Source organism: Oryctolagus cuniculus, chromosome 18 (assembly GCF_964237555.1).
Source record: "Oryctolagus cuniculus chromosome 18, mOryCun1.1, whole genome shotgun sequence".
In the NCBI taxonomy this organism is placed as follows: Eukaryota; Metazoa; Chordata; class Mammalia; order Lagomorpha; family Leporidae; genus Oryctolagus; species Oryctolagus cuniculus.
Genome location: NC_091449.1, coordinates 39,098,784 through 39,124,950, shown reverse-complemented (window position 1 = coordinate 39,124,950; position 26,167 = coordinate 39,098,784). Strand labels below are relative to the sequence as shown.

Sequence of the window (26,167 nt, the reverse complement as noted above, 5' to 3'; positions counted from 1 at the left end):
TCTGGCCCTGAGACCGAACCCTGCTCTCTATAGAACAGCCTTTAAGCCTCATAAGTTTGCATAAAGTTCCCGCAGTGAGCCCACTTCCTAACTGGGTTGCTTGTTTTGTCCTTGATGAGTTTCTCCTGTTCCTTATATACTCTGGGTGTTAACCCTTCATCGGATGCGTAGTTTGTAAATATTTTCTCCCGTGTCGTTGGTTTCTTCTTCACTTTGCTGGTTGTTTCCTTTGCTGTGCAGAAACTTCTTAGCTCAGGGTCATCCCATGTTCACTTTGCTTTCCTGTGCTTCTGGGGTCTTCTCCAAGTAGTCTTTGCCCAGACCCGTGTCCTGCAGTGTTTCCCCTATCTTTTCCTTCAGGAATTTCAGGGTTTCAGGTCTTAGGCTTAGATCATGGATCCACTGTGAGTTGACTTTTGTACAGGGTGCAAGATACGAGTCTTGTTTCAAACTTCTGCAGGTAGAAACCCAATATTCCCAACGTCGTCTGAAAAAGTGTCCTTTCTTGGAGGAATTTAGGTCTTTTGTCAAATATGAGTTGGTCAAAGATGGGTGGATTACTATCTGGGGATTCTCTTCTGTTCAATTAGACTTCTCGTCTATTTTGAGCCAATACTAGTTTGTTTAGTTTATAACAGCCCTGCAGTAGGTTTTGATATCTGGTACTGTGATGCCTCCAGCTTTGATTTTGTTATTAAAGATTGGTTTGTCTATTTGAGATATTTGTGCCTCCATATTAATTTTTGGATTTCTTTTTACATATGTGATGTTTGTCCTTGGTATTTTCATTGAGATCACGTGGAATATGCAAATTGCATTAAGTAATGTGATCCCTTGGATAGTTTAATTTTCCCAAATCAAAAACAAGGAAGATTTTTCCATTTTGGTGTGTTCTTGTATATCTTTCATTAATAATTTTTCATTTACATTCTAGAGATCATTTCCATTCTTAGAGAAATTTATATCAAGTTACCTGGGTTTTTTAATGGGTATATTTAATGAGATTTCTTTCTCAGCCAGAGCTGTATGTGAGAATGCTGTAGATTTTTATGTTTTATCCTGCAACTTTACAACTTCTTTGATGAGTTCCCAGAGTCTCTCAGTGGAGTCTTTTCGTACCTGTGTATAAGGAGCATGCCATCCCCAACAAGGTGGACCGCCTCCTTCCCACTTCGTATGCCTTTGATTCCTCTTCCTTGCCTAGTGGCTCTGAGTAAAACGTCTGGAACTATATAGAATAATTACGGTGAAACTGGGCACCCTTTTCTGGTCCGGCTCTTAATGGGAATACTTCCATCTATTCCCCATTCAATGTGATGATGGCTGCGTGTTTGCTCACTATTGCCTTGAGTGTGTTGCAGTGTGTGCCTTCTATAGCCAGTCAATCTTTATGGTGTCCACCATGAAAAAATGTTCTAATCAAATGCTTCCTCCTCATCTATCGAGATAATCTTATTTTTTATCCTCCATTTTGTTGATGTGACATATTATGTTGCTGATTTGCATGTGTGGACCCCTCCCTACAATGGGCACTGGGAGCATGTGGCTGGCAGCTCTGTATCTGTTCTCTCTCCTCACTGCTCCATGCAGTCTGTGTTCTGTTCTGTCTGCTCTGTCCATTTGTTCACCACTGACAATCTCTCTCAGTCAGTCCCTGGGAACATGGTCGCCCTCTGTGTCTCTGGCATCTGTCTGTGCAGAGGTCAGTGCGGCCTCTCCCTGTTCAGGCATCCTGGGTCCTCCCTGCCGGCCATTCTTACTCTGCAGGTCACTCTAGCCCTGGAACTCTGTAGAGAGCCCAGCTAGAACGACCTCTAGCTCTGGGGAACCCAGAGGTCCACCAGCCACCAGGGATCTCAGCAGCTCTTCCATCTCTCATTTTTTTCTCCCCTTCCCTCTGTCACTCTGCCTTTCAAGTCTAGATAGATACAGAGAGAGAGAGTGAAAGAGAGAGAGAGAGAGAGAGATCTTTTCTAAAATTGAATGGCTCCGTCAGTTGCCAAGACCTTGAAATGTTTCTGCACGAGTGGGGTTGGTATAAGGAGCTCCTGGTTCCCCACTTCCCAGGGTAACCACAGGGCTGGTGATGGTCCCTCCTCCCAGAGTGCAGTGGGAGCTGAGTGCCCTGTTGTCTCCCACTGCCCTTCTAGGGCCGCCCCCAGGAAAGATGGTGCCATCAGGGGTGAGCTGATCACCACATGCCCAGGTCTCCCTCATCCCCACAGGAGCAAGGCAGGTGTGGAGCACATTGCTCGCCTCCCGGCACCCACCGTGGGCACGCTTGGGTAGCCACAAGTCCACATTGGACTGGTGACTACATTATCATAATGGACGCTGTTCTGTGTCCTGCAGCAAAACTGCTCCCAGGGAGCCCTGCCTCTACTGCCTCCATGAGACCCTGCTCCCCACCTGAGCCAAGCACAGGGAAGACATCGATAGGTTTCACTCCATCAGAGTTCATCTGTGGGGGCAGGTGCTCCCCAGACACATGGGGACACATGTGAAGCCACCAAGAAGCTGTTTACAGTGGACACGAAATTGTCAAGAGTGAGCAACAACTAGCACAAATCAACGCACAAAAGGAGAACAGGTGGATGTAACCATAGGAATAATAAAGGGAGGGGGTTGACAGGAGCCAAGAGTTGGATCTGAAAGTCAAAGAGCCAGGTATGTGGCAGCTTCCAGCAGCTGGAAGAGGCAGCGACAGATTCTCCAGTGGAGATTTGATTGTTTAACTGAGAAGCAATGTGATAGAGAAGAAGAGACAGAGAAATTCCATGTGCTACCTCAGTCCCCAAAGGCAGACAGAGCTGGACCAGGCAGAGCCAGGATCTGGGAACTTGTCCAGCTCTCCCACAAGGGTGCAGGGGCCCTCGCCAAGGCTGTCAGCTGCTGCCTCCCAGGCTCTTTGGCAGGAAGCTGGATCGGAGCAGAGTGGCCAGGCCTGGAACTTACATTCTGACATGAGACGCAGACGCCCCAGGAGTCACCTTAACTCAGGGCCCCCCCATCCCCCTCCCCCCCAGGACACTGTTTAGGCTTGCTCATCTAGGCTGTCCAGAGCACTAAATTCAGAGGCCTGATTTTGAGCAGAGAAGCCCCTGTGACTGACAGGTCTCTGCCGCCCTCTTGTGGGCAGTGCTGTCCAGCCACACCTGCTCTGCAGTGGTGCTGGCCTGTGCTGACAGCTTTGAGAGGGATCTCTTGGCTCTCTCAGACTGGGCTCCTAGTCACGTGGGGCTGTTTGGGGGGAAGCTCCCACATCTTAGTCCTCTGTGCAACAAGACCAAGTGACGCTGGACCGGGGGCCTCCCCAGACACCAACAATGAATTCATCTTGCTCCTGGCACCCAAGAAAGCCTTGGGAGACTCCTCCTACCCAGCACTGCTCTGTAAAAGGTCTGTCCTGTGCCTCCCTCCTGGGCTGCTCTAAGATTCCTGAGCAAGGAAAATCCACTGTTTGCCCTGCATCCTCACACTCACTCTCCTCACCACACTGACAGCGGGGTCAGGGTTCTTTCCCCAGGCAGCAGTGTTCCCAGTGGACACCAACAGAAGGTCCTACAACCTGACGCCTCCCCTGTCTGCCTGGAGATGGCGTCAGAGGCCCCCAGACTGCCCCTCACGCCCGATGCCAGCAGCAGGGCCCGGGGGGGTCACATTGAGCAGGTTCACGAGGTGCTGCACACCAACTTGTCTGTGTCTGGGGAGACGGTGCACACTCACGTGCAGTGAGGTACATGGAGCTGCTGATCGCCTACAAGGTCCGCCCGGGCAGCAGAGCCCAGGATTTAGTGTGAGCCCATCAAGCAAGGCTGTGGACAGCTGCCCAGGGCAATGCAGTCTCACGGGCACAAACTCCACTTGCACCACTGTGAGGGACCCAGAATGCAGGCTCTGCTGGGTGTGGACCCTGGGACATCAGGACACATTGGGTTGATCATTTCCAGACAGACCCCAGCCCAGGTCTAAGGCCGCCCTCCCAGCTCATGACGCTGGACTCCCAGCACATTCTGAAGTTGTCCTGGAGAACCACAAGGAAGAAGGTGGGGGAAGCAGGTCAGTCCAAGCCTCCCACCCCCAGGGAAGTGTCCTGCATTGACCTGTGCTTCTGACCACCCGGCTCGATACCCAGCGTCCCTGTGCCCTCCCCGCCTCAGGGTCACTCCTGTGTGAGAAGGGCTCACAGAACAGAGGGCAGCACTTACCTGTCCAGTTTATGATGACAATTGCTCCAGAGAAAGACGCGTCCACAGCCAAGCCTGCAGAGGGGAGAGACACTGGGCTTCTGCCCTCCCCGGGGAGCACCACCCTCCCAGCGCCTCCTGTGTCCAGCAGGTTCTCCAGGCTCTCCACGGAGTCTTCCTCGGGCAGCATGATGACCAGGTCATTGGCACTGGTGGGGACCTCAGCCCTCACCTCCCTACTCCCAACCCTGCCCGCTCTTGGAAAGAGGCAGAAAGTTCCAACCTCCGAACCACACGGCTGTTCCCCTAGCACCAAGCCCCATCCTGAGACTGCCTGGGACTCCCTGCCTCCACCTGCCATCCGCTAGCATCCAAACCACACGTACTGGGGGAGTCATTGTCCTAGCAGTTACGCTGTCTCTGGGACCCCTTTGCTCCATATGGGAGAACCTGGGTTTAACTCTCAGTGTAACTCCTTGTCCAGCTCGAACTCCTGCACACGTGGGATGCAGCAGGGAGGGCTGAAGTCACGGGTTCCCTTCTACCCACCTGGGAAAATTGGATGGAGTCCTGGACTCTTGAACTCAATCTGGCCCAGTCCTGGCCATTGTGTACTGGCTAATGGGAGCGCGCGCTCTCTCTCTCTCTCTCTCTGTGTGTCTCTGTCTCTTCTCTCTCTCTCCTGCTCTGAAATAAATGTTTTAAAAGACACTTATGCAAGACTTTTAAGGACAATGTGTCAATAAGAGTAGGAAGGGAAGAAACCACATACACATTTCTTTTTTAAAACTGATTTTTGGGGCTGGCGCCGCTGCTCACTTGGTTAAATTTCTGCCTGCAGAGCTGGCATCCCATATGGGCGACGAGTTCTAGTCCCGGTTTGTCCTCCTCCAGTCCAGCTCTCTGCTGTGGCCCCGGAAGGCAGTGGAGGATGGCCAAAGTGGTTGGGCTCTGCACCGCATAAGAGACCAGGAGGAAGCACCTGGCTCCTGGCTTCGGATCGGTGTTGTGCGTCAGCTGTGGCGGCCATTTTGGGTGTGAACCAACTGAAGGAAGACCTTTCTCTCTGTCTCTCTCTCACTGTCTAACTCTGCCTGTCAAATTAAAAAAACAGATTTTACTTCTTTATCTGAGAGGTAGAATTAGAGTGGGGAGGAAAGAGTAGGGGGGAGAGAGAGAGAGAGAGAAATGCAGAGGGAGAGAGAGAGAGAGAGAGGTCTTCCACCTACTGGTTCACTCCCCCAGATGGCCACAATGGTTGGAGATGGACAGATCTGAAGTCAGGAACCAGGAGCTTATTCTAGGTCTCCTGGGACCCAAGCACTTGTGCTATCTTCTAATGCTTTCCCAGGCCATAGCAGAGAGCTAGGTCAGAAGAGGAGCAGCCGGGACATGAACCTGAGCCATATGGGATGTCAGTGTGCCTGGCAGAAGCTTAGCCCTCTACAGCACAGCACTGGCCTCGTACATTTCTTCTTATTTCACACTTCATCCTTGGGGATGCAGTCTCCCTCTTTGTGTTTGCTAGTTCCTTCCTCATACTTGGTGGTGCTAGGGTTTGGACGGATGACTCACCAAGATAAGACACAACCGTGACCTTTCCTTCCAGACAGGAACTTCTTTCCAACCCTGGCTCAGGAGGGTCCACGGGCCCTGAGCAGTGTCCAGAGAGCAGAAACCCCAGTGCTCACTGCTTCCTTCAGCCTCTGCTTGGCAGCAGGAGCGTGGTGCTGCCACCTGGTGGACACGGACCGCGTTCTCTCTTAACCCGCTTCCTCCATGGATGCTGAGGTGCCCTCTTCTGCAGGGCAGAGAAGAGAGAGGTTGTAGAGGTGGATTCATTGGGATGCCTTCCCTTGTCCAATCTGGCAGGGGCCACCACCGAACGCAAACACACACACACACTCAGGATGCTGAGCTACCGAGGCTTAGGGCCAATGATGGGCTTCGGGTGGCCGTGCAGAAACCCAGGGGCTCCAACAGAAGAACTTCAGGATTGTGCCCAGAGAACTGGGCTGCCATGAACTTGCCTATCTCCAGTGCCGGGATCTCCGGTGTTCAGCAGAAGCCTCGTCTGTGTTCTGCTCTAAACTTCCTGATAGCTGCTGATGTGGACTTCTCCGAGCTGGCCCTCGGGCCATCACCCACTCCCTTTCAGCCTTTAAACATACAAGGGTGTTAACTGCATTGATATTTAACAATACCTCCTGTCTATGGATGTAGCCATCTCTTTGCTGCCTTGTATTGAGAGTATTTTTCTGAGGGTGTGTGTCTGGCCTGGGTGTTAAGGCATGTTTGGCACAGTGGGTAAAGCACTGCCAGCACGCTGGCATCCTATATGGGTACCAGATTGAGTCCCAACTGCTGACTTCAGATCCAGCTCTCTGCTATGACCAGGGAAAGCAGTATAAGGTTACCCTAGTCTTCTGGCCCCTGTGCCCCTATGGGAGACCCAAAAGAAGCTCCTGGTTCCCTGCTTCGAATTGTTGCATCTCTGGTCATTGTGCCCTTGGGGAGTGAACCAGAAGATGGAGGATATCTTCTCTCTTTCCTCTCACTCTCTCTTTCTGTCTCGCTCTCTGTCCCCCCCACCCCAGCCTCTAAACTAAATGTTTAAAAATAAATAAAAAAAATCAGGCCTGTGTCAGGTATGGAGCACCAGGCTTCAAGGCGCATCTGCACTCCTGACTGCAGCTTCCTGCTAACACACATCCTAGAAGGATGATAATGCCCAAAGAGCTTGGTCCATACCACTCACACGGAGACCTGAACTCAGCTCCCAGCTCTAGGCTTTGGCCTGTTGTAGGCATCTGGGGAATGAAACAGTGGATAGGATCACTCTCTCTCAGAAACATAAATTTAAAAACAAAATAAAAGAAGAATTCCAGGATGCGTGTCTCTTCCCCAAAGGGTGGCAGTGCTGAGGTCTCAGGGCCTCAGGGTGAGTGGTGTCCTTCCCCGAGGAGTCATTCCGGGAGCCCCAGTGCCCTTGAAATTCAGCCCTAGAGAAGGGACGGGGGCGGAATACCACAGTGAAAGCAGACGGCCAAACCTGCCCTCACTTTCAGTGGATTTTATGAAATAAAAATGCATTCCAATCTCAGGGACAGAATCCTCCCCAGTCTCTTGTCTGATAGGAGATACAAATGTTGTAAAACGAGGTATGTGGGTGACAGGTGAGCCACTCTGACCAGAATCTCTGTTTTGCACAGCAGACTGGTCATAGGGAAACCGCTCTCGTCACAAAGCCCGCAGCATCTACGGCTGCCACAGACAGCACTCACTGCACCGTCACCAGGTGCTCGGCACGAGAGACAGCCTTCATTGTTCTGCACACATATTTCCTCCAAGAGGAGAACAACTTTGAAATAAAATGCAAAGCAGATGTAGGAATTGGCAATGACACTGGGACAGTCTATGACACAGAGAGAACACGGCTGAAGCAGAGACGCAAGGGTGAGGGTGGGCACTTGGACGTGATTTTGCATCAAGGATGTGAGGGCTGGTGGCTTCTATGGTGGCGACATCAGTTCTGCTTCCCACCTGGCGAGTGTGGCTCCTTGGACTTACAAGGTTGTGGCCCAGAGTCACCCTCCAATTCCTGCAAAAACCTCAAGACACAAAGGATAGCCGTTTTTAAAAATACAAGTACTTCTGGCACCAGCTGAGGAAGGATCTACAAAAGGGTGGGACTGGATGTCCAGAAAACTCCAGGTTCTGGGGACAGAAGGCTGGCGTGGTCTGCTCCATAGCTCATTGGCCAAAAGGTCGCTTGGGACAGTCCTGCTGGAAGCATCGTGCCTCCTCCATGCGGAATCCAGCACAAGACAGGACTGGATGGGACCTTTGATCATCTGGCACAATCTCTGATGTTCCACAGACCCATGAGCTCAAGGAGATGAAGCCCCTTCCCCAGGGCACCCAGCTGGGCAGCCACAGACCCAGAGCTGTGCAGATCTAGATGCTGTGCTGTTTGCACCACACCTCACACCCTCTCTGTTCCTCCTCATCCCTGACTTTCCAGAAAAATGAGCAAACAAATGAGGTGAGTTCCATGGGCTTTACTTTTTTTATCTAAGAAATGACTTCTTCGGTAAGATGCTTCAGTCTCCCATGGCCAAGGCCAGAATACCCATATTAGGGCAAGAGATTGGCTCCATCCTGGGCGTGAAGGCAGCTCAGGGACTGTTGGTCAGCAGGGAATTTGGCAAGAGCCAGCAGCTCCCTCCCCTTTGTCTCATTTGCATGCAGAACAGAGGCAGGCAGGGTGGGTGCTGGACACCTAGAAGGGGACTGCACGCTGGCATGATGGTCTGAAACTGATACCTTACACTTCACAGAAAATAACAGTTCTAGATCGAGGTCTCCCACATGGATGCTTGAAGTCCAAGCACGTGGGCCATCTTCCACTGCTTTCCCAGAGCATTAGTAGGGAACTGGATCAGAAGTGGATCTGCTGGGACACAAACCAGAGCTCACATGGATGCAGATGTTGCCGGCAGTGCATTAACTGATGAGCCACAGCACCAGACACTAAGAGGAGCATTGACGCCAGGATTATGGAGGTTTAGAATTCCCAGGGTAAGACTCTGCAAGCGGGAGACCCTGGGATCACCATGGCATGGCTCAGTCCCAGCAGGGAGGCCTCACAGCCAAGAAAACCAATGGCACAGCTCCAAGTCTGAGACTGAAACATTGAAACCCCGGGGGCCCCTGCTGTGGCTCTGAATTCAAATGGCAGAGAACCCGGGTCTTGAGGCCCAAGGACACGAGAGAGTGTCCCTGCTCCAGGAGAGAAAGCACATCGCCTGTCCCAGCTGGGTGAACGCCTCCTGCACACGTTGGCAGTCAGTCTTCTACCTCTTAGTCCACCTACTCCCATGCCAATTTCCTTTGGAAATGTCCTCCCAGACAATGCAGAGAGAAGGCATTGCCAGTTCTTAGGAATTCCTTAATCTAGTCAAGTTGACCCATCACAGCTGGCTGAAACCTAGTTTGCTAAAGTTAACAGGAGGAGGGGAGGAGTGGGAGCCAATCCTGGGACCCAGAGTTTCTCCAGGACCAGGAAGGCCCAGAGGAGGGGCACTGAGGGTGGTGCCAGGATGGGGAGGAGCCAGTGTCTGTGGCTGGGGTTGCTCTGTGGTTTCCAGAACGCAGGCTTCCACCACCTTTTATCATTGCCTCACTCTTTTTGACAAAAAGAACTTTTCTCAAAGAAAATTAATACAATACAGTTGCAGAAAGCTTTGAAAATACAGGAAATATGAAGAAGAAGCTGCATGTACTCATAATGTTCACATTCATAATTTCACTGAGGCATCCACAATCTACTTTTTTTCTATATTTCCAGCTAATAAATGTTCATACCTCACATATAAATTAAAAATAAATTTTATATTACATATTTGTTTAGAGAAGAATATGGCACAGCTCACTAGGCTAATCCTCCACCTGCGGCTCCGGTACTCGGGTTCTAGTCCCTGTTGGGGCACCGGATTCTGTCCCGGTTGCTCCTCTTCCAGTCCAGCTCTCTGCTGTGGCCCTGGAGGGCAGTGGAGGATGGCCAAATGTTTGGGCCCTGCACCCGCATGGGAGACCAGCAGGAAGCACCTGGCTCCTGGCTTCAGATTGGCGCAGTGCGCCAGCCATGGTGGCCACCTGAGGGGTGAACCAACCGAAGGTAGACCTTTTCTCTGTCTCTCTCTCTTTCTCTCTCTCTCTCTCACTGTCTAACTCTGCTTGTACAAAATAAAAAAAGGCAGGGATATTTATTTAAAATCCATCAAGAACAACCATTACGGGCAGTCATGGTAGCTCAGTGAACTAAAACATTGCTTGTGGTACTAGCATCATATATCAGTTTGCCGGTTCCTGTCCCAGCTGCTCTGTTTTGGATCTAGCTTCCTGCCACTGTGCCAGGTAGAGCAGTGCATGATTTCCCAAGTGCTTTGGCCCTGCCACCTACATGGGAGATCCAGATGGAGTTCCAGGCTCCTGGCTTTAGGCTGACCAAGCCCTGGCTATTGTGGTTATTGTGGCCATTTGGGACGTGAACCAGCAGCTAGAAGTTTCTCTCTCTTTCTCTCTTCTCTCTCTCCCCCTTGCTCTCTCTCTTTTTCTCTCATCTATCTCTGTGACTATGTCTATCTCATCTGTCTTTCTCTCTCTGAATCTCTGCCTTTCAAATAAATAAACCTTTAAAAACATCCATTATTCCCTGGAATGGGTACATTACTTTCACCAGTCCTACCCTCGTGGATATTTGGACTGATTGCTCAGAGTCTGCTCATAGTCTGATGCTACAAATAACATTACTCTCACTTTGTGTACATAAATCTTTAACCACATCTCTTTAAATATTCTTTACATTGCTTATTGGTTTTCAGAAGAGAAGTTATTTGATTAGAACCTAAGAACATTTCAAGGCAGTTGATACACATTGCAGAATTGCTATACAGATTATCAGTATAATTCCTTAATTCAATTTCTCACCTGGAATACTTAGCTTAAAAATAAAAATAAAGCACACAGCTTTACATGTTAATTTGCAGATATTTGATTACTAGTTCAACCCTTGTCTCTGCTTCTCTTGCTCCAGATTTGTATGAGGAAATTTATGCCCTGTGTTCCATTTAAGGGTTGTTTTAGGATTGCAGGGATTTTATAATTTTAATCATTTCAGGCAAAAAATTTTACAAATAAATAGTTTTGGCAGCATACTGCTAAAATAAGTTCTCACATTTGAAAAGGATCCTTTCTCTCTGGTTAGGGTCCAAGTTCACTGATGAAACCATTAGTGGTAGAGGCAAGGTTAAGCCCTCCTTTCAGCAAGTTCTCTGATCTTACCCTGCTGTGTACCAAGGTGTTGTAGACCTGGGAAAGCTCACTTGTTCCATACAGCAGCTCTTGCGAACGTAGGGCAGAGTGGTGGAGGTGAGGAGTTGACTATAAAATTATTCCACACCTTCATGTTGATTTTAACCCTGTTGATGTTGTCACATCCATTAGTGCAGGAATACTTACTGATAGGAAGACATGGTTATAGTATGGAATAAAATAACATATACACCATCAGCCCCTTGTACATACAGAACAGAAATATGTACTAAAACATCCAGGTGGTGTTCTCTGAGTGGTGGAATTATGAATGAGTCTCTGTTCTTTTCGGCTATCACAGTTCTGAGTTCATTACTGTCCCAGGGGGAACATAAATTCCCCACCAGCCTGACTGAGGCTGATCCTTCTCTCCTAGGGGCTCTCCCCTGAGGAATGAGTTGCTGGAGGACAGGGGTGGGGAACGACCACCCGGTGGGTCTATAATCTGAGGAAATCATTATGTCTGGCTCTGCCAAGCAACCACAGGAAGAACTAGAATTTCGATAAATCTATAAGCAGGCTAGCTTGTAAGTTGATAATTGTGTTGTCCCACAAATGATGTTAAAAATATCCAAATGGCACTGGGCAGACAACAGTTCCCCCACGCTTGCTGAGGAAGAAACACTAGGGTATGACGTGGCAGCCCTGGGGGTGAGGCGGCAGGTGGGCACAGAAGACTGAGGGAGGAAGGCTGGCTGCATGCTCACAGATGAGTGCTCAGCCAGTGATGCTCCTAGTGCAGACCTATTCATGAGGATCTTGCTAAATACAGGTGTTTGCTCACTAGGTGTGGAATAAGGGCTAAGAGTACATTTTTTTTTTTGACAGGTAGGGTTAGACATGAGAGAGAGACAGAGAGACAGAGAGAAAGGTCTTCCTTTTTCTGTTGGTTCACACCCCAAGTGGCCGTTATGGCCGGTGTGTTGAGACGGTGCACTGTGCCAATCCAAAGCAGGGAGCCAGGTGCTTCCTCTCAGTCTCCCATGCGAGTGCAGGGCCCAAGGACCTGGGCCATCCTCCACTGCCTTCCCGGGCCACAGCAGAGAGCTGGACTGGAAGAGGAGCAACCAGGACAGAATCCGGAGCACTGACCAGGACAAGAATCTGGGGTGCCGGCGAACAGGCGGAGGATTAGCTTAGTGAACCACAGTGCTGGCCATAAGAGTGTATTTTTAACAAGCTCCCAAGTGGTGTGGATGCTGCTGGCTCATGGACTACATGTTCAATAGCAAAGACTTGTCTTTGATGTCCCCAGACAGAGGGTGCTTCAGAAGAGGAGACCCAACTCAGCCAAATGGTGATGAAATTCTGGGCCAACTTTGCTCGGAATGGGTGAGGCTGGTGACCAGGATGGAGCAGGGTGGGAGGGTCGGAAGCTCATACCTATTGAGAGGGGTAGCGTCTAAGGTTTGGGTGATCAGATTCCTGACTCTGTTACAAGGGAATAACTCCAAAACGTTAGTTATTCAGTGAGACGGTGAGCTCCTCATATCTTGCAGATGTGAGAGTGAGGAGGCCTCTAAGTGCTTCAGAGGGGTTTTGGTACTGCAGGGCAGCTTAGAGGAATTTCTATTTTTTTCTGTTCCCAGCAACCCCAATAGGGAGGGGTTGCCCCATTGGCCAAAATATGATGAGAAGGAAGGGTATCTGAAGACTGGTGCCATCACACAAGCAGCCCAGAGCTGAAAGACAAGGAGTGGCTTTCTGGACAGAACTACTGGCCAAGCAGGTGGTGGAGAAATCACCCTAGACAGAACACGTGGAGTGGGAAGTGTGAGACCCAGCCAGCCTCAGGAATATGAAGGAACCAGGAGTGGGGTATTCCACAGGCATTTGCAGGTCAAAGAGGCATCTGATTGTGGAGGCTGGAGATTGTTCTGGTGGAAAGAGGCAGAGGCCAGGGGAAGAAATGTACTTGTGACAGCAGTGAGGTGAGTAAATATTCACGGGGGACCACATCATTGTCTTTGTCTAGGACTGGAGGTTGGTCCATCATCCAAGAGAGTGAGGGGTGAAGAGAGAGCCACCATCAATAGGTAAGTGACTACGCTGGTGTTGATGTGTTCACTGGACTAGCAGCGTGGGAGAGGCAGGGCCCTTGGAGGTATTAGGTAGGTGCTGGACATAAACCAGTCTCTGGGCCACCGAAGATTTACACAATAGGCAATGGGCATTCCTCTCCTGTCTTCCAGAATTAGACGTGTGAATCATCAGTGTGGAGTGCTTCTGTAAAGGAATGGGGCTGATGACTGCCAAAGTGTTCCGATGCTGCCGATGCCCACATCCCCTGTTGTAGTGCCTGGGGGTTCAAGTCCTGGCTGCTTGTTTCCAACCCTGCTTCCTGGGGATGGGCACCCTGAGTGGTGATGGTTCACATACGTGGGTCCCTGCCACCCTTGCCGGAAACACGGTGGGTGTTGTGGGCTTCTATGCCACGCCCAGCTCTGTGGGCACTCGGGGACTGACCCAGCTGATGAAGATCTCTCTCCATCTGTCCTCTCCTATCTCTCACTGCCTCTGCCTTTCAAATAAAAGAACCAAAACATCATGAAGGGAGAGGGGGACACCAGCATGTTTGCTGTCCATTGTATTTCTTCTGTGAACAAATGTTTGCTCAAGTCCTTAAGCCAAACAAAAATTTTGCCTGCAATTATGTACTTGAAAAACAGAGGCAGAGACAGACAGACACACACACGCAGAGTGGGTGGGGAGGGAGATCATCCCAAGGTCACCATTTTTCCAGGTATTTTGTTTTGGACACGGGTGTTTTTCTTGTCTACTGTTTTCTTTGCCCTGAGACAGGAGCTCGGCTGCTTAGGAAGCTGCACAAGTGAAATGCCCCAAGGCTCAGCATGGAAGACCTGGGTCCTCAGGAGGGTGCTGCTGTATGTTTGTTTTCTGATAGCTCTCACTGCCACACTGGAAGGAGTAGGAGGCACATCAATGAACTTACTTTGTCCCTGAGTGTGGCAGGGAGAGGAGGGGCCATTGTTGTGGTGTACTGGGTACGGCCACCGCCTGCAATGCTGGCATCCCATATGGGTATCTGTGTTCTGGCTGCTCCACTTCTGATCCAGCTCCCTGCGATGGCCTGGGAAAGCAGTGGAAGAGGCCCAAGTGCTTGCACTCCTGCCACCCACACGGGAGACCTGGACGGAATTCCTGGCTCCTGGCTTTGGCCTGGAACAGTCATGTGTGTTCTGGCCAATTGGGGAGTAAACCAGGAGAAGGAAAGTCTGTCTGTCTGTCTCTCCCTCTCTGTCTCTACCTATTCCTCTCTCTATGTAACTCTGAATTAAAAAAAAAGAGAGGAAAAATAGATAGTGAGAGAAGCCAGTCCCTCTGTCACAATTGACAATCAAACCTTTGCAGTCTGGCTTTGGGGAAAGAGTGCCATCGATGGATCCCCGAGTAAAGATTCTCTCACAGCCTATGAAAGGCAGCCCAGCCCCAGGCTGTTGTCCCACAGTTGATGTGAACGGGAAGTTTTTGTTTTTGTTTGTTTTTAACGATATATGTATTTGTTTGAAATGCAAAGTTACAGAGAGGCAGAGAGAGAAAGAGAAAGAAAGAGGGAAGTTTTCCATCTGCTGGTTCACTCTCCAGATGGCCCCAGTGCCTGGAATTGTGCAGATCGGAAGCCAGGAGCCTGAGCTTCTTCTTGGTCTCCCACAAGTTGCAGGGGCCTAAGGACTTGGGCCGTCTTGTACTGCTTTCCCAGGCCACAGCAGAGAGCTAGATGGGAAGTGGAGCAGCCGGACTGGAACTATTGCCCATATGGGATGCGGGCAGTGTAGCGGTGGCTCCAGCCCTAGTGAGAGGTTGTGAAGGTCCATCCAACCCTCCCATCAGAGCAGCTACTTCCAGGTGATGAATGAGAAGTGGAACCATTGAACCCCATGGACATGAGACTCCTGCTTCACCTCTTTGGTTATGAAAGAGATTCCTTGATTAAGGAATTGTTCTCTGGGGTCTGTGACCACCACTGGGTCTTCTGAAAGCATCACAGGAAGGAAGAGAAATCTCTGTACCTGTACCTGTACCTGTACCTGTCGCTGTGGCTGTGTCTGTATCCATGTGTGTGTGTGTCTCTATCTAAGCTGAATCTCTCTATATATACACCTTTCTCTCCTGTATATCTGTATTCATTTCTGTATCTAAATCTCTGTCTCTCTGTATATCTGTGTTTGTACACACACGTATATCTGTATTCCAGTGCAGATCCACAGTTGTGTATCCATGTCCACACCCGTATCCACACCTGTCTGTAGATCTACCCAGAATCTATTCCCGTGAGGACAAATCGCTGCTGCTTCCATGATGCACACCAGCTTTCCAGCAAGTGGCCAGGGAGGGGCCCTGGAGGCAGAGCATCCACCAGCAGGGCCAGGGCATGATCCCCCACCCAGGACAGAAGAACCCTGTGTCACGGACCCAGGATTGGGCAGGAGCCGGCTTCAAGAAGCCTCCATTCCAGGGGAGGGGGTGGCCCTGCACTGTGCCGCACACAGGAGTCACAGCAGGGGCAGGGGATCATCTGGGGATCGGGTCTGCTGACCACATGGACAGTGAGGGCCAGGGGGAGAAGGAGTCAGGGCACGGGGACCAGCAGGGCTTCAGGTGCCTGCTGCTGCCAACAAGTCCTCCTGAGCATCCAACAAGACCAGGAGCCGCCTGCTCACTCCTCACTGCAGTGCTGCTGCTCAGGATCCCAGGGCTCACACAGGGCTGGGAGAGCAGCTGCTCCTGGAGCAGGCTCCCCACGCCCTCTGCCCACCCTGGATGCAGCCATCTGGCTCCCCCATTCCCCATGCAGGGAGCAGATGAAATAGGTGCAGTCCAGGGTGTGCTCTGAGGGAACAGCGATGACAGGGCCATGGGCATTGGGAACTGGACTGGCCCTTGCTCTCAATCGTGGCCTACCCTACATGGTAATATTGGCCAGACTAGACAAGAAAGCTCACTTCCCACACAGGGCCATGTTGGCCTCTGCTTTCATCTCCAGAGAGCACCAAGTGAGCACTTGTGGCCCTGAGCCCTTTGTAGGACACCCAGTGACATGAGCCCAATTCCAGGTTGGAGTTACACACATGTAGTCCAGCCTTTGCCACACCTGGATCCTGGAAGGTCCTGGTCCTTCCAGACACACGCTTAGGAGTGAACCTGAACCAGCAGGGTGGCGCTGTGGCCTTCAGATGAGCTGGGTTCAGCTCCCTTTTGTGAGGCAGAGAGTTGAAGAAGGAGCTGGTGAAGTTGGGAGGTCAAGGGCCAGTGGGCAGCTGGAGGCCAGGCAGGGACCCCACCCAGGGGATGGTCCCCCGGCTCATTCCTAGAGCACGAACGTGTGCCCTTACCCTGTTCCCCTGTCTCAAGAGCACGCTCTGCCCCAGATGAGGCTGCCGAAGAATGGAGGCTGACCCCAACAGGAGAGTGCCCACCTGACTGGGCAGCAGGTATCTGCACTTAGCCCCCAGGGTCGAAGTCCAGGGCCACCCTGAGGGGACACCGATGCTCCTTGACTTTCTCAGGTGACTGACCTACTGGTCCTAGGTCTGTGTTCTCTGGAGGCCTCTCCGGCCAGTCCCAGTTTCAGGAGGTCTGGAGGACTGGATTCATGGAGAAGGGGGAAGAAAGGCAGGGAGGAGTTGGACCCACGGAGGGGAAGGGACGCTGGACCTCGCCAGCCCAGGATAGGGGCCTGAGGTGACCTCACACCTCACACAATGCTGTGCACAATGTCAAATGCCATGGGGCATGGGGACCATCAGGAATCAATGGATGGCCGGGAACCAGGCCTCTGGCTGAGATTGGGGCCTGCAGTATCTGTTGCCTTGCACGAAGTCCATTGGGAACCTCTGCAGACAGGCCTTGAGGGACACAAGAATGGACCAAACCCTTCAGAAACAAACTCTTTATTCTATTTCCATCAATAAGGGGCAGGGGGAACCCTGGGACACTCCTATGAGTTTGAGGGCAACCAGCACCTCTGCTTTTGCCATCTCCACAATGTGTTGGCCACACAGTCTTATGCCTCCACAGGCCACCAAATTGGTGATTCAGTGCATGCCCAGACACCAGGGAGTAAGAGAATGTTCTAAGAGGAGGGATGGGTGCCAGATGCAAGCCCGGCTCAGTGGACAGCAACCATGGACTGGATGGACTCCTCCTGACCTCAGCTACTGGGTAGGGGGCACAAAGCATACATGGGACCCTGACTTTGGGACCCAGGTGCAGGTGAGGCCAGGGGAGGCTGCTAAGGATCAGGGACCCAAGCAGTGAAGGACCCTTGTCAATAAGAAAGACACGGTGTAGGCAGGGTCCATTGACTTGCAGGGTGGTAAAGTGGTCCCATATTTTCCTGCATGGCCTCAGCGTGACAGCCTCACCATGGAGGAGGCCACCAGGCTCTGCTAGCACTCGGGGTCGTGAACCCACCATGGGCCTGGCCCTAGGGATGCTCCGCCCACCACTGCCTGAGTGCATGGTCTGCAGGGGCCACAGGGCAGGGGTCCTCGGGCCTGTCTCAAGTTCTGGGGGACACAGGTGGAGCTGGAGTAACAGGGGCCAGGGCAGAAGGGGCGGGGCTCACAGTCCTACTTGGTTTTGTTCTCTGGGGTTCCAGGGTCTCCAGCTGGCAAGGACTCCCTAGGCTTAGGAAAGCCAGCTCCTTGTGCCATGCGGAGGTCATCCCCTGAGATGTGGACTGAGCACAGAGGCTCTGATGCCCCGAGGGACAGGTCTGGCTCCCAGGGCTCCAGGGAGCCCTCCTCGTCACCCCACTCCTCATCGCTCGAGAAGGGCCCGCAGCAGGAGGCTTCTGCATCAAAGCTCCCTGGAGTGGAGACAGTGTCTCGGGGCTCCCCCAGGCCCTTGGTCCAGAGGGGAACCAGAGTGGCCTTGCAGGGGTCTAAGAGTGCCTGCAGGATGTTGCTATCCGGAGGCCAGCAGTCTGCGGCCAGCATGTAGACCACCAGGTCAGGGAGGGAGCCCCAGCCCGACAGCCCTTGCTGATCCCCTGCTCGCTGCGCAGGGTGGGAGAACTCGGAGGAGCCCAGGGAGAGGCTGGAGGCCCAGGCGTCGGGGGAGTCCTCTTCATGTTCCCAGTCTTCCAGCATGGAAACTTCTAGCACCTTCGTCGGGGGAGGGCAGGGAGGCTCCGTGGACCCACAGGGCTGGGCATGTCCTCGGATTCCCAGGGAGGCCGTGGTGGGTTTGCCGGGCTCTAAGAGCGCCTGGAGGATGTGGCGCTGTGGGGGCCAGCGGTCTGCAGCCAGCATGTACTCCACCAGGTCAGGCAGGGACGCCGGTGCTGACAGGCTCTGCTGCTTCCCAGGGTTGTGGGCGGTGGGAGTGACAGAGGCGGCACCCAGACACTCCAGGGACCCTTGCAGGAGGCCTGGGACCCCAGGCTCTGGGGAGGCCTCCTGTGTCTTCCATGTCTCCAGCTCCCACGTGGCCTCGGGGATGGAGCACTCGACTCCTCCCAAAGCCTGACTGCAGGGTGCTGAGCCCCGGAACTCCTGGGGCAGGGTGGGATCAGCAGGGAGACCCACTGCGGCCTCATCGACCAGCACCTCGGGCCTCCCTGGTGTGGGGAGCGGCCCTGGCTCCGTGGCCTCCAGCGTCTGGCCAAGGGGACCACTGGGCAGCTCCTCTGGCAGTGCTGAAAGGCAAGGAGAGGCAGTCGGCTTCTCGCAGAGCCCAGTGATGCCTGGGCTGGGCTGGAGCTGGGGACCTGGGGCCCTCAAGGTACTGCCTGGCCCCCTGGACTGGTCCTGAGGACACCTGGCTGCTGCTGCCCTGGGAAAGGTGTGGGCACCTGGGTGGGGGAGCTGTGAGGGGGACCCAGGATGCTGGGATGGACCCCACGGCAGGGCTGGCTCTGGGCTCCATGTCTGACACGGTCATCCCAGAGACCTGGGTCCCAACAAACTCCCATGAGGTCATTCTGTCACCTGACCCACCTGTCACCTAAGAGCCCTGACACACACCACGGGGGCTGCTGTAGGAATGACTGGGACTCGCCTGCCAGGTATTCGGGCACCCAGGTTTGGGCACCACCTTGAGGCTACATCGGCCAGGATGTGTGAAAGCCGCTTGGAGCAGATGACATGGAGGAGGAAAGGCCAGGGCAGGTCCTGGGTACCTGGCGCGCCCATTGCTGACACCCCAGGGGCGATGGGGAGCATTCACGGGGGCCCACCTGGAGGAGGCAGCAGGCAGCGGAGCTTGTGGAGCTTCGACTGGGAGGCCTGGAGCTGCCTCCCCACGACATGCTCGTCCAGGGCCCAGGCCTGGCTCAGCTGGTCCTGGAGGAACGCACTGAGGGTGTCCTGGGACAGCTGCAGGAGGCGGACTACATGGGGTGGGGGGCAGTGGGGGTATCTGGCTTAGAGGTGCCCAGTGCAGGAACAGCACCCACGGACTCTCCACTCCCTGTCCACACACCCAGGTAGCCACTGGATCTGCAAAGTCCCCACCTGGGGTAAGGCTGAGATTCACATGTGAGGTACCCTGTCCACCCAGCCAAGGGGCAGGGCCTGCTAGGGGGTTTCTGGGGGAACACTAACACCAGGTTCAAGCACGGGACCCAGGCAGCCGCTCCTGCTCTCCCTCAGTCCATGTTTCAGGGACTGAGCAGGATCCCCCACGCCCCAGCCCAGCACCCCACCCTCCATAGCCCCAGGGGACTCACTCTTGTGGATCTTGAGAGCCACGTAGGACATGGCCGTCAGCACGGGCTCGCCCTCCAGAATGTAAATGTCCCAGAACCTGAGGGTCACTGGGAAGGGACTCTGTGGGGGCAGCAGGGGTGTGAGGATGCGGCCGTGCAGGCTGAGCAGGGAGCAGAGGGCAGCACAGGTACCCCTGCCCAGGGTGAGACCCTGCTGAGGCTGCCCCAGTTGAGGTCCTGCCACTGCTCAAGGGCTGGACTTTCCCAGTGGGGATGTGGGGCACCTGCCAGGGGGTTGCAGGCCCCTCAGGGACGCAGTGGACTGGGGAGAAGGGGTGAGGAGGACTGGCAGCATGACCGCTGGCCTGCCACCTGGCCCTGTGGGCACAGCTTCCCGGGTGCAGGTGTCCCTGGGCACCTTACCCCGTCAGTGAAGCAGCCTTTGAACCACTTGGGAATATAGGTCCTGGTGGCCACACCCTGGCTGTCCTACAGGAAGGGAGAGAGGGGCTCAGGGCCTGTCCGAGTCCTGCCCAGAGACGATACTCCAATGGAGGGGCGGCTCTTCAACCAGTGCAGTGCTGGGTGTGTGGGCACAGGCGACACCTGCTGGCCCCTGGTGACTGTGCCCCGGGATGCTGGGTGTGAGCAGGAGAAGGACAATGAGTCCTCCCTGCAGACCCCTCCCACCAAGACGGCCCCTGGTCAGGCCTTGGCTCCACCCCGTGCCAGGGACAGCTCAGACCCTGCTCCAGAGCCCCCCCCTTGGAGGTGCCAGGGGCCACACCACTCACCAGGTGGCTCTTGAGTGTGGGGAGCGCCAGCTTCAGGATGGTCTCGTGATGCTGCTGCAGACGCGCCAGCTTGGGCTGCCCGGCTTTATAGAACCCTGAGAGGCCCAGACCCCCCTCGGGGAATCAGAGCCTGCAGGCAGCACTGGGGCTGTCAGGGGGCGGCATAGAGGGTGCAGGCTGGGTGGGGGCATGTGAAGGCTCTGGCGTGGGCAGTGGAATCCCCCCTGTGGGGGGACAGGATGAAGGTGGAAGAAGGTTACAGGTGGGTGGCCCTGGGGTCCAGTCTGGACTGAACAGACGTGCAACCATACTAATGGGTGAGCAGGTGGTGGGGGCCTGGTCGAATCTTGGGTAGAACGATTAGGTCGAGGGGACCCTGTAAGGGAGGCCACCGTCTGGACACCCTCCAGCTTTTTTGAGTGAGGGCTGGGAGGAAGCCATTGTGCAAAGCAGCAGGACCAGCAGGCACCTGGACCAGGATGCACCCAAGGGCTGGGGTGCGGGATGCAGAGGCAGCCATGGAGAGGCTGTGGGGCCCCGGGTGATGGGGAGACCCAGGGTCTCAGGCTGTGTGGGGGCCCCCAGCCCCACATTCAGATTCTCCAAAGGGAGATTGTTGTGGACACCCAGGTGTGGGGGCAGCTGGTGAGCCGGCCGTGGTGGCAGCTCGCAGCCTGGCTGCTGGGGGATGGTCCAGCCAGCACCTACCCTGCATTGTATGCCTGTTGTTGGCCATGAGCTGTGCCAGGGCCCAGAAGGCATCTTCTTCATCTAAGAAGATGAGGAGCAGGGCGGCCACCTGGTTCAGGCCCGGGCTATAGCCCACCTCCTGCAAGAGCCCAAAGTCACCATGGAGCCGCACCACCTGGCTGACCCATGTCTGTTCTCGCTCCCGGAACTGCGCACCCCAGGGCAGCAGTCTCTGTGCCCCACCCCTTGCAGGCCCAGCTGACATCACACAGCCCCCTCACACCCAGCCCCCTGATTGCACCTTGCATATACTCACAGGGTCATAAACGGAGTAGGCCAAGAGCAGGTGAAACAGGGCCTGCTGCCTGGGGACGAGAGGACGGAGGGTTGGGGAGGTTCCTGAAGGCCGTGAGCTCAGCTCTGTGTCCACACCCCTTCTCTGCAGCCCAGCCAGCACTGTGCACACCTCTCACCCTGGTCACAGCCCAGGGCTCCTACCCACCCACCCACCCCACACGCCCACAGCCAGCTCCAGGTCACCCTCAGCAATTGGCCTGTGGTGGAACTCAGGAGCTGGTCCTGGCCCCTGGCCACTCTGGCCTCCAGGGTCCTGGCTCCTGTCCCTGGGCTGTCTCTGCTGCTGTCCCTGTCCTCTGGAGCTTCCTGTGTTATGGCCCCACCTGCCCAGGTCTCCAACCAGCACCTGGCACCCAGCAGCTGCTCAAGGCCCAGCGCTGGCTGATCCTTCACGGGGCAGCCTCAGCACCTACTGTGGGCCCCAAAACTTCCAGGAACCCCACACTTGTGCTAGCGCCACACATCTCACCTAGGACACTCCCAATTCTCCACGGCACTGGTTCCCACAGAATCCCACCTCAGTCACAAACTGCCCATGGCCTCACTTGACTCCGAATCGCTCCCGGAACATGACGTGTCCCCTGAAGGTCTTGCTCACGGCCACATCGATCTGCTGCACCCACTGTGACTGCAGCCGGCCCTGCGCCTTCAGCTTCTGGAGGGCGGGAGGAGGGCGGGACCAGCCTCAGCACAGAGCACCCCCTACACCGCCCCAGTGCTCACAGACCCCAGGGTCCAGCAGGGGCCGAAGGAGAGTTTGGGGAGCAGGAGGCTCGGGTCCCTGAGTCCTTGACCAGGGAGGTCCCTGGTGTCAGCTGACCATGGTGCCCGTGTCACCCATGAGATCCAGAGCCCTGCCGAGGGGTCCCCTGAGGACCACCCTCAGCTGATGGGCAGGCATGAGGTTCTGTGCTCCAGGGGACCAGTGTAAGCTATGGGCCCGCCCAGGACAAGCTGCATACAACCTCCCAATGGGGACACTGCCAGGACATGGTGAGGGGACAGGGGCAGTCACAAGTGGAATATGCTGAACAAGGCCAGAGGGACCATCCAGAGAGGAACAGGAGCACACAGTGCCCAAAGGAGGCCTCTTCCCATCCCAGGCTATGCCAACCATGTGCTGAGCTCTGGACCCACCTGGCCCGGGAGTGGCATCTCTGGCCCCAAGCTCAGGGCCCTACCTGATAGGCCCCGGGGTTCTCCGCCTTCACCGCGTCCACCCCGAGGAGCAGGCCCCACACCTTCCCCCGCACCTGGGCAGGGACGCCCTTGTAAATCCGGCGGCGCAGCTGCAGGAAGGAAGGGCTCTGGTGAGCCAGGCACAGGGCACCCTGGGCAGGCTGGGGGCAGAGGCTGCAGCAGGATGGCAGCCTGGGTGCCTGCTGTCCTGGGAGGGCTTGGGTCAATCCCCAGGGACAGAGGTGGTCTGGGCTTAGGGAACATGGATCTCAGACATGGCCTCCCTTCCCTCGGCCAGGGCGTGGCCAATCCTGCCATCAGTTGTCTCCCAGCGGGGACCTTGAATGGGAGACAGGAGGCTGAGCCAAGGCCCATGTCCTTGGAAATAGAGACCGTGGGCCGCCAGCAGACTTGGAGAGAACCCAGCGCCCCCACAGACGTGGGTGATGAACTCCCAAGGGGCAGAGAAGTTCCCCACAGCTCCTCAGCCGCCAAGCCACCTTCTGAGTGTTCTGATAATTCTGCCAATTCTTCAGAATTTTCAGCCATTTTTGGAGGCTTCGGTTCTGCCGATTCTGCAGGAAGAGAGCAACTTTGTTGTCAGCACAGATCTGGGTCTTGGAGAGCGGCCCTCGGAGGCAGCGCCCAGCCTGACCTCTCTGAACCGCATGGACCCGCAGTGGGCCCAGACCTGGGCCCAGACCCTCTGAGTGGGTCAGAACCTGTGACCCGTGGCCGCCTCCACAGAAGCCACACTGAGGACGGACACCCCCACTGTCCAACCCTCCAGGTGTCCCGTGGCTGTGGGCAGTGTCCCGTGGCTGCATGTCCTTTTAGGGCGGGAGGATGTGGTGGGGTAGCCCTAGAGTTCCTGACTCTGGGTGACTTTGGGTTCTGCCCCTCAACACCACCCAAGACACCAGGCCCTGGGGGATCCTCCCAGCCCCACCCCTGCGGTCTCCACAGACAGCGCTCACCTTGGTGCCCCAGGCGCTGTCCCGGGGCAACCGCTTCTCACTGGGAGGCAACGGAGGCACAGCCATGAGGACCTGAGCCAGGCCTGAGCCTCTCCACCGCCCACGCCAGGCCAGGGAAGGGACAACCCAGGCCCAAGCCCCAAGACTTAGATCAAGAGTTCAAAGAGAAGGCACGAGGCAGCCGTCCTGCCCATGGACACCCCTGGGTGGATGGGACCTGGAAATGTGGAGAGCACTGGGCCCGCAAGGTCCCGGGTATCGCAATGCGGGTCTGCTATGGGAGCTCCCTCCTGGGCAGAGACCGGGCCCTGTGCAGGATCTGAGAATCCACAGTCCTGAGACAGGAAGGCTGCCTGGGAGTGGAGGACTGGGCACCCGTGGGAGCCAGTGTCAAGAAATGGCAGAACCACCGACCAGACCACGACCTGGCCTGAAATCTGCCCAGTGCTGGCAGGGCTGTCATGGTGCCTACTCCCCGACACCCTACCCAGCCGTGGGCTTGCCCTCTGCCACCTGCCTCTCCTGATCTCAGCTGCTCAGGCCGCAACACAAACTCACCCTCTTCCATGTCCCAGGACACCTGGGGCACAGGATGAAGGCCTAGTACCTCCTCCCCAGTCCCCAGCTCCCCGGCTCAGACTCAGGCCAGAGCGCCTTTGCTGAGAACCCTCCCTGCCCGGTCCCTTCCTCAGGACCCCAGCCAGGGGCTCGGCCCTCAGCCCAGCTGCCCCTCGGACCCTGCCAAGGAGGCTGCTCTCCGGGGGCCCCGAGCCCCTGCAGCCCTGGTCACTCGTCCTGTGCCCACACCCTCTCTGCCAGTGACAGGGCTCCTCCCCTCCCAGCTCCCGGGCAGCCCTGTCCCGCCCAGTATCTCCTGAGGCTCCTATCACAGGAGGAGAGCCCAGGCTGTAGAGACAGGTCCCTGCCTCCAGAGCAGGCGCTCTGAGAACAGAAGCTGCCCTGAGTGGCCATGGGGTGTGCCGACTCACTGCAGGATGCCCAGCTGATCCGGGAATGGGCGGGTGGCCTCGTCCTCCTCCTCCCAAGGCATCACCAGCACCCCTCCTCGGCGACCCTGCAGCCAGAAGGGCACCCAGGTGAGAAGCCAGGGGCACACGGGCTGGGGAGAGCGGGAGGGCCCCCTCCACCACCATGGCCCTTGGCAGCCCAGTCCACTGTTGCCATGGACACGGCCGAGGTCCTAGGGCCTTTCCTCCCATGGCAGCTGCCTGGCCTGTACCTGCTCATACTTGGTGATGGTCACGGCTCGCTGCCGGGCCTCCAGCAACTCCAGAGCCTCCATGTCTGAGCTGCAAGAACACACTGTAAACAGGACAGAGCCCAGAAGCACCACAGGGAGCTGCTTCCTACCACCCCACCCTGGGACTCAAGTCCATCCAATCTGAGCCACCGCCAGGCAGGTGGCACCTGACTCTCAGGAACCAGGAGGGTGTCAGTCCAGAGGTCGTGGACATGGATGACACACGAGGGAGAGGGGGGGTGCCCCTGACTTCTGCCCCAGACTGACTGAAGGAGCCTTCTCCCCGTGTGGTGTGGGCTACCCTCCTTGTGCCCAGACACACCCCTAGAACAGAAGGTCTCCTCCAGCTCCCAGTTCAGAGCCCCAAGTCTCCGATGAGCCCACAACAGGTACCTGTGCCCCGTGGGGAGCTCAGTGCAGACAGGACGCCAACCCTGGGGACACCTGGGCTGGCACAGACCCATACTAAGGGCATCCTCACAGCCACCCTACTCCATCATGGGAGCACTGACAGGGACCACAGTAGCCGCACTCAGCACATAGCAGGCAACGCCCGTGCTCGGCTCTCGTCACTCATCCGGGAGCCACTGTCCCTCCCCAAGACCCGTCCCTCTCACCTCTGTCCCAAATCCGTCCTCCTCTGCCGAGTCCGCTCCAGTCTAGGAAAGCACACGAGTCAGTCCCTCACAGACACGAGCAGCCTCTAACTGCCACCACCCACGCAGGAGGATTCCAGGAATGCTGACATCACGGGGTTCCAGCAGCAGTGTCACAATGCCACCCTCCCGGGTCAGCAGGGCCTCGTCCCCTCAACTGTCAGATCCCTTGGAGGTGGGTCCTGTGCTGTCTCCACAGCTCGATCAGGAGGGCAGGCCCAGGACAGGTGTTCTGGAGCCAGGTGCACCTGTGCCTCTGGCCTCTGTCGGGCCCTGAGACCAAACCCTGCTCTCTATAGAACAGCCTTTAAGCCTCATAAGTTTGAATAAAGTTCCCGCAGTGAGCCCACTTCCTGACTGGGTTGCTTGTTTTGTCCTTGATGAGTTTCTCCTGTTCCTTATATACTCTGGGTGTTAACCCTTTATCGGATCGTAGTTTGTAAATATTTTCTCCCGTGTCGTTGGTTCTTCTTCACTTTGCTGGTTGTTTCCTTTGCTGTGCAGAAACTTCTTAGC

General features: G+C 55.3%; 1 protein-coding gene and 1 long non-coding RNA gene across 4 annotated transcripts; both read right to left on the bottom strand.

Annotated features, from left to right (window-relative positions):
* Positions 1–6,212: 6,212 nt before the first annotated feature.
* LOC138846569 (uncharacterized) lies at positions 6,213–25,731 on the bottom strand. Of its 3 annotated transcripts, none has more exons than XR_011384075.1 (4): positions 25,613–25,731; positions 24,975–25,044; positions 24,724–24,809; positions 6,213–6,346 (listed from the first exon to the last, which is right to left on the bottom strand). It is a non-coding gene; the product is annotated as an uncharacterized lncRNA (long non-coding RNA). The 3 variants fall into 3 exon arrangements; XR_011384076.1 differs by lacking the exon at positions 6,213–6,346 and adding an exon at positions 23,749–23,774; XR_011384074.1 differs by lacking the exon at positions 6,213–6,346 and having other exon boundaries at positions 24,070–24,809.
* LOC138846731 (TBC1 domain family member 3E-like) lies at positions 17,101–22,479 on the bottom strand. The gene is made up of 9 exons (XM_070063310.1): positions 22,399–22,479; positions 22,124–22,233; positions 21,538–21,586; positions 21,240–21,429; positions 20,532–20,626; positions 20,161–20,226; positions 19,759–19,858; positions 19,267–19,419; positions 17,101–18,726 (listed from the first exon to the last, which is right to left on the bottom strand). The coding sequence occupies exons 1-9, from the start codon at positions 22,477–22,479 to the stop codon at positions 17,657–17,659; spliced, it is 1,914 nt and encodes a 637-aa protein (XP_069919411.1). The 3' UTR covers positions 17,101–17,656.
* Positions 25,732–26,167: the final 436 nt, after the last annotated feature.

Coding starts and splice junctions, on each gene's coding strand:
- LOC138846731 (XM_070063310.1), bottom strand. CDS start 22,479: ATGCCTGCCCATCAGCTGAGGGTGGTCCTCAGGGGACCCCTCGGCAGG. Junction 20,627..21,239: donor CAACAGGCATACAATGCAGG/GTAGGTGCTGGC, acceptor TGGGCCTCTCAG/GGTTCTATAAAGCCGGGCAG. Junction 18,727..19,266: donor CTGCCTGCTGCCTCCTCCAG/GTGGGCCCCCGT, acceptor CTTGCCTTTCAG/CACTGCCAGAGGAGCTGCCC.